This window comes from Oryzias melastigma, linkage group LG24 (genome assembly GCF_002922805.2).
Source record: "Oryzias melastigma strain HK-1 linkage group LG24, ASM292280v2, whole genome shotgun sequence".
Taxonomy (NCBI): Eukaryota; Metazoa; Chordata; class Actinopteri; order Beloniformes; family Adrianichthyidae; genus Oryzias; species Oryzias melastigma.
The window spans coordinates 21181134-21188947 of NC_050535.1; the positions used below are offsets into that span (position 1 = coordinate 21181134).

At 33.4% G+C, this 7814-nt stretch overlaps 1 protein-coding gene across 2 annotated transcripts; it reads right to left on the reverse strand.

Annotated features, from left to right (window-relative positions):
• Positions 1–886: 886 nt before the first annotated feature.
• Positions 887–6082, reverse strand: abracl (ABRA C-terminal like). 2 transcript variants are annotated; one of them, XM_024291625.2, is made up of 3 exons: positions 5940–6082; positions 4325–4390; positions 887–4160 (listed from the first exon to the last, which is right to left on the reverse strand). In XM_024291625.2, the coding sequence occupies exons 2-3, from the start codon at positions 4383–4385 to the stop codon at positions 3976–3978; spliced, it is 246 nt and encodes an 81-aa protein (XP_024147393.1). In that variant the 5' UTR covers positions 4386–4390; positions 5940–6082; the 3' UTR covers positions 887–3975. The 2 variants fall into 2 exon arrangements, with proteins under 2 accessions (XP_024147393.1, XP_024147394.1); XM_024291626.2 differs by having other exon boundaries at positions 4325–4387; positions 5940–6038.
• Positions 6083–7814: the final 1732 nt, after the last annotated feature.

The following is a 7814-nucleotide window of genomic DNA, read 5'->3' on the forward strand; positions in this document are numbered from 1 at the left end:
ATAGTATGAATCGTTCAATGATGATCCTAACAACAGTAGTTGTTAATTCTCCATCAATTCTTTGTAGTTAATCAACGTCATTCTGACTCATTTGGACATAATTTGAGCTTTATTTATTACAGAAAATCAATTTAGTGTCAGTAACCTAAAGTAAAGCTACGTTAATTTATAATCTACAGGATTATAAAGCAGATTTTGTATTTTTTAACAAATTCAAGGACTTAAAGTCCTTGACACCTCACAGGTCCTCAACTGGTCATTAAATAATACCACTGATAAGCCTATGTCCACATTGAAGATTGAAGACATTTTTTCAGTTCAAAAAACATGTTTTCCATTGATATTAAATATTTCTTCCATGTGGATTGTTAAAATAGAGATCCAGACTTTTTATGCTGTTCTGATATCAATTAAAAGATTTTCAAATTAAAGATAAAACACACACAGCACCAGAGGAAATCCTTTTCAAAGGTAAGAGAATAAAGATTTTATTGGAGTGTTTCAGCAGTTATGACACCTCTGCTTTAAAAACCACCTGACAGATCTTTGAACACATTATGCTGCAGTCCCACTGGTTCATCACATGATTACAGGATTTGGGACCATTGTGACAACTATGTTGTAAATTGAATTTTTTATATTAAATTAAAAAAATTGGAAAATTCTCAGTGTAATAGTTGTGAAAGTCTTAACAAGGCGAGAATCGTCTTTCAGATGACAAATTCAAACAACATTTTATTAATTCTACCTGCTTTTAAACAGTTTACCATGAACAAAAATCAAATGAAGGCCACAACAGCACAACTGTTACAGTTTGTGCTAAAAATAAAACAAATATGAATGAGAAGCTTAAAAAATATTATTTAAAACCCAAACTTTTATCATCTTTTCAAAGTATTAATAATTGTCCAATCATATTTTATTAGACTTTTGAATAAGAAAATAACACAAAGCACAGAAAATGAACAGGATTCATTTCCTAACAAAAAACCTTTTTTGGAGAAGAATTACACAAATTGGTCACACATTCTCTTTGATTTTTTATTTACCATACATCCCTGTAAACACATTTACCAGATCAAAGATATTTTTGGTTGTGCAAATTTTGTCCTGAGAATCATCACAAATTCTGCACCAGTTTTTCTGTAATCACACACAGATAAAAAGTGCACAAAAAAATACATTCTCTGCTTGTTCTGAAAGAGTTTAAACCAGGAAGGAAATTTGAAGAGATTTTTAGAATCACGTATAAAGCTTGAGTAAAAAGGGTTTCTGCAAGTTGTGACATGTAAAAAAAAAAAAAAAACAGCTCCAAGTGCTTAAGGAAAGGCACTCCCCCTTTACAGTCAATGAAGGAGCAGTTTGGCTTTCAAAGAGCACAAATATATTTCTGTTTAAGTCCACGAGTGACAGTAGAACGGTTCATTAAAAACAACAAATGGGACAATCGTTGGGTGGTACTGATGGTGACCCACAGCTGCACTTCTCCATCAGAATGGTGAGATGAGAAAGAACTTAGGAAACCTTTGGTAGACCTCATTGTAAGTTGTTTTTCTTTGATACAAAAAAGCATTTAAATGACATTAAAACACACAAATAATCCCAAGTCAAAAGTTCTCCTCTCCAGAGAGGTAATGAATATCCTTTCCATCAAACTAATATGACCCTTTGACCCAACAGTCACAGCTGTAGGGTCAAAGGTCACCTGTCATATTGGTTTGATTGAAAGGGTATTCCTCAACTCTCTCACTTCCACCACCAGAAAAAAAATGCAAAAACAATTCAAGAATAGAAACAATGAAAATAAACCAATTCGATGTAGAAACTAGAATTTATTTATCTGAAATCTTCTTTTGTTTTTTCTTACCCCAAAAGAGACCCTAGGTTTACACCAGTGTTTGTATGTGTGCCTGAGAAATTCCTGAGACACCAAAACTTCACGCACAACAGCTTGGTCCAAAAAAACTAAACAGGCAAATTGGTTTTCACACCTTAACCCTTGTGCAATCATGTAGGGTCCAGATGACCCTGGCCTTACATCTATTTGTTATCCATGACAAATATGGATGAAGGTGGACAGGATTTGATCTCCGCCAGAGACACCAGTCAAAATCAAAATTCAATGAAAAAAAGTGAGCTGTCTTGTGGGTCCAGATGACCCCAACGTCACCATACCTAGGATAGCACGAGGGTTAATAAAAAGATAGTTTAAGGATACATCCAATTGTTTATAATAATAAAAACACCTCAAATTCCCTGTTTTCAACTAATGTATTTATTTTTATATTAAACCAGTTTACCAAAGTTATACTTGATAAAATCCGACCCCAAAACATTCAAAAGGTTAACTTTCATCAAACTGTAACCTATATGTTAGCATGCTACATCGACCCACGACACCAATTTGAGAGGATCTTGATGTAATTTTCATTCTTTAAAAAAAAAATGTATAATTTTATTTAGTTTTTACAAGTATTTTCTTTTATAGAAATATAATGACTGAAAAAAATATACCAAACCAACTAACACTGAAGAGAAAGGGTCGTTGAAATGTGGAACGTTGTACGCAAGGTTACAGGTCCTGATCATATTTGTTGTGGTCTATGACAACAACATTGTTATGTAAAAAAAAAGGAAATTGATAATGTCAATGACTTAATCTGAGAAAACATTAGAGTGGAATGAAAATAAATCATTTCGTCTTGATCGTTCACTGGAGTTTAACACTGCATGCTAATGGTTTTGACTTAAGCTAGCAAGCTATTAGTTCGGTTTGGATGTTACTTTGTTTTATTGGTTCAATCCAAAAGTAAAAGAACTAATACTGCCGTCTACCAATTGGTGCTGTCCTTAAAAAGCCATGCAAGCAACAAGGCACAAGAATGAATACATGAAGGCATCAGGATTCTGTGTACGCTCGTCACCGAACTACAAACCCAACTTTTTATGTACCAAAGTAAACAATAAATACTATGTTCATTTGTTTACTTCATTATCACACATTTAGCGTAGTGCTAATCTAAAATGATCAAATGATGTTTTGCTTTTGACGCTGCGATGAACCATTTAGCTGAATTATCTTCACTTTTTCTACAAATTCTAGAAACTTCTATTTAACATTTAAGGCAATATTCAAGTTGTTTTCTAGCGGCTATGATTTTAACTACATGAAAAAATGCTAAACACAAGAGGATAAAAGTCTAAAAAAAAAAAAAATCCAATTAAAAAAAATTGATAACTTGGAAAAGCTATGGGAAAATGTGTTGTACTACTTTTTTGAAAGTTGCATTTTTTTTTTCTTTCAGATTTACAACTTTGTTAAGTCTCTGTAGACCTTCAAGCAGCAACATTAGCATGCTAAAATTAGCATAATGCTAGCTTAGCATTAAAACTAGCCAAAGCTAACTTTAACTAAGTTTATGATTGGTAGTAGTGGTTCCATTTTAACCAGAAGAACTTGTGTCTAGGATTTGCCATTAAGTAAATGTATTTATGTTTGATAACTCAACTTAAAAACTTTGGAGTAGCATTCAGGTGGAGTCAGGAGGAGGCTGCAGGTAGGTCACCAAAATGGCTTTTTTTAAAGGTTTGAATCGTAGAGAGGAGCACACTGAACAGCAAAAAAATAAAAACTTGTTCAAGTGTGAGGTAGCACTTAGTTTATGGTAAATTCTGCAAAGAATTAGATTAAATTCATCAATTTACATATTTTTCTGACTGAATAATATAGAAAAGTCTTCAGGAGGGTTTGGTTTTTCAGGTTCAGAAACGGTTAGCCCTTCCAGAAAAGATCAAAACACTTGAGCTCACAAAATCTATAAATATTCATACACAAAAACCAAATCATCCCACTTTGTTTTGCAAATTCAGAAAGAATCCCATGAACTGAGAGAGCAGCTGGTGAACTGCAGGAGCTCCAGATCTAAGACGAACTGTGTCTGACCCGCTGCTCCTGAAGGAATCCCATCCCAGCTCTCATTCCTGGAGCAGGACGATGTCCACGTCGTCGTGGACGCCCTGCAGAAGCAGCTCGCTCTGGAAAGCTATCACTTTCCTCTTCTTGGCGGCCTTCAGGGTTCCCACCAGGGCCTCGAAGATGTTGGCACAGCGGTCGTCATTGAATAACACCCCGAACTTCACACTGGTCTGCCCACTGGCATCTGAAAAAGGAATGGCCGATTTTACAAAAAAACAAAACATAAATCTCAGCTTAGTTTTAACAATATGTGAGTGCTGATGCATGCCTGGAACCTGGAACAACACGCTGAACTATTTCAAGACTAAACAAGTCACGCTGCAGCGCAGAACTTCAGCCGACACTCACTTTTACTGCCAAGCCGCTGAATCTCCTCCACCAGCAGATTGATTTCATGAGAAACGTCCATTGATGCTGAAAGAAAACACATTAACAAGTTAACAGATTTCCTACAGTTTTTAAACAAACCATTGACAATCTACAGATCGTTTCTGATCTCTTTGGCAGTTTTCTCAATGTAAAATTTTCTGGGGACCTTTAACTCAAACTTGATGTTTTTTTCTCATATTAGGTTGTTTTATTCCAATTGAAAATAAATTACAAAAAAATCTATGTTTTAAACAAGACACCATTTTCCATTCAATAGATACAATTTTTTTTTCAATTAAGAATTTCCTAAGAAATTTCAACTTATTTTTGTTTAAATCATATATAGTTGTTTTACAATCAAAATGAAAAAAATGGAAAACACCTAAAATTTTTGAAACTTTAATAATTTTATAAATCATTTTGATTTACTACACATTTTTTCAATGTAAAATGTTATGGTCCAGATTAAACCTTGTTTTTCCAATTGAAAATACATTGGAAAAAAACTCTGTTTTTCCAAATATCCTTACCCATTGAAAATATTTATGAAACATGTCTATTTTAAAAAAATAAATAAAAACATGTTCTATATATTGTCTTCTGATTTTCTGCAAGTTATTTTTCATGTAAAATTTCGTGGAAGCATCAGCTTAAACCTTTTGTCATACTAGATTATTTTATTTCAATTCAAAACAAATTAGAAAAATGTCATCTGTTTAAAACAAGACATTTTCCATTCAATAGATACAAGTTCGTTTAATGTAAAATTTTCTAAGTAACTTCAACTTAAACTTGATTTTTTTAATCATATAAGGTGGCTTTACATTCCAATTGATAAAAACAGAAAACACCTAAACGTTTTTTTAAACTTTTAGAATTTCATAAATTGTTTTAATTTGCTAAAAGTTTTTTCAATGTTAAATGTTCTGAAGGCTCCAGATTAAACCTTTGTAGTTTTCATCTTATGTTATTTTCTTCCAATTGAAAATAAATTGGAAATAATCTGCTTTATTCCATTCAAGACACCATTAGCTTTTTAAAGATTTTTGATTCTCTGCGAGTTTCTACTCAGGAAGATTTTCAAAAGACTCGAGCTTCTACACTGATTATTTTCCCTACTATCTATTCCAATTGTAAATAAATAGAAATGTATAATGTCCGTCTCTCCAGGTCTGACTCGCGGTTCCATTCCCATCGTTACTGCGATGCAGGTTCACGTGTGGAGCAGATTCTTGCGCTCCAGCAGATCAACATGCTGCAGCCTGAACAGGGCGGTCTACCTCCAATGCGGAAATGAATGATTCGCAATCCCAGCTTTCCAAAATTAGCCGCAAATTCAGACTAAAACCTCCCCATTCTAAACCCCTCTTATTGCAGTTGCATTCTGGGTAATATTAACTTAAATCAAAATTCAATCTTGACTTTATCGACCAAAAATCATTCATCCGGGCGGCAGACGCCTTGATTCCACGGCAAATAAATGATCTGCTGCCGGGCGGAAGGGATGCCTGTCAGTCAAACTGAACCGGGAAACGGATCGATGAACGCGGACAAACAACCTGCTGACGCCGACAGTGTTATTAGTTGTTTTTACCTCCTTGGTTTGGGTTGTTTCCGCCTGGAATTGGATGAATGACGACTTTCGAACGACAGTACACCCGGTGAAAGAAGTGCTGCGTTCACACTATCCTCGGAAATTACTGCTTTTAAATGGACAAGATGTACGCTGGAAGGAAATACCCCTCAACTTTCACCCCAATTAGGATTATTGGTTACAGTTAACATATACTATATTCTGTGACACTATCCGGTGGAAAAATCTAGTAAAATCCAGATTTTTTTACGATCTTTATTTTGGTAAAATGTTTTGAACTTTACTGAAACCGTGAACGCAACACCAAACTCATCTGACTGCATCGTGACACAAAGCGCTACTTTCTGCCGTGTTGATCCATATAAGGATTTCAAGAAGTGGGGGATAAATATGCTTTTACTATCTAATTTTCTCACTATAATCCTAATAGAAAAAAACATTTGGTATCATCAATCACAGCCATTCAGAAATATCACAATAATGGGACATTAAACTCAAATAATTTTATGAGCGCTGAGAATCAAATTTAGGCTTACACAAATCTTTAATAAGTTGACTTTTGAGTTTTCTTAAAATGTGTGAAAACTGCAAAAGCTACACCAGGAAGTGTCAATGTACGTTTTTAAAAACACGAGTTGTAAAAAAAAGCTTGATCTTTTATTTTGAAATCATTCATCCGGGTCCCTGCAGGCCAAGCGTAACAACGCTCTGGCTCATGCTGACTCGGACAGTGACTTCGTGACGTCACAAAACATCAAGCTGGAAACTAAAGAGACGAGCTTCATGCCGGAAGTTGCCCTATTTGACTTTCAGTGTAAAAGTTTCTGAACAATTTAAGAATTATAATAATGTTTACTGAAATAGATGTGTTGGTTTTTAAATATTTGCTGCTAAAAATACTTCACATAAGTTGGAAACTTAAATAAATATGTGGTCAATGTTTGATCTCAGTCATTTTTTATATCAAGTTTTTGCTAAATGCAATGAATTTAAATTTTGAGCAAATTTTTCAGCATTTTTATTTCAATTTTCAAGGATTCTTGAGCAAACTCAAAACTCGACCTATATAAACTGTGAATTCAATCTTTCCTAATAAACGAAATGATTCTTTTAATATTTCTCTTTTTGTGAAATGACTAATTGCTGTTAAAAAAATATTTTAAAGGTGATCTTATTGACATTGTTGGTTTCTACTGCTAGTTATTGTCAAGCATGTTCATTTCAGAACTCTTTTAACTATAAATGTGGGCATGAAGTCATTTCCTGAGAACTTCTGTCATGAGTTGTAGTGGTAAGTGATTTTAAATTTGTGCGGGAAAGAGATTAATAAAAAAGTGAGGTTCAAAAAGTAAAACCTATAGAAACGATATTGAGTTTATCATTTACTTTTATGTTTAAAACTGCAGCTGACTGCTTCAAAAATATTTATACAACTTTTTTGTTTTAAAATTTTGACTTATTTTCTAATAATTGAATGGCTTCATTCTTGTAAAATGTTGACTTTTTCCTCATAATTTTACGACTTTTTTTCACTTTTTTATTATTACTTTTTAATTGCGTACCCAATAGTGCGTAATAATGCATTGATGGATTGACTTTGGGAGTAAATAACGATTAATCAATTAAATATCTTTAAGATGAAAATTATTTTGGCTACTTTGATTCAGTCATTTAAAATATAATTTTATATTTATGCTGAAGTGTATGAATCTAAATTGAGGCCAATCCTATTTGAAACCCAAAATAAAACAAATTAAAAAATATATATATTGCTGTTTGGCCAAAAACAAAAAGCAAAACAAAAAAAAATAATTCCAAAACTGTCCAAAGCTTCAAATGTTCTGTTTTTGGGGTTTCAAAACTCAGAATTTCAAT

What these genes read in the sequence shown, in the direction of transcription:
- abracl (XM_024291625.2), bottom strand. Translation starts at nt 4,385, where the DNA reads ATGGACGTTTCTCATGAAATCAATCTGCTGGTGGAGGAGATTCAGCGG. An exon ending in TCAGCGGCTTGGCAGTAAAA is followed by an intron (nt 4,161 to 4,324) that starts GTGAGTGTCGGC and finishes TTCCTTTTTCAG; the next exon opens with ATGCCAGTGGGCAGACCAGT.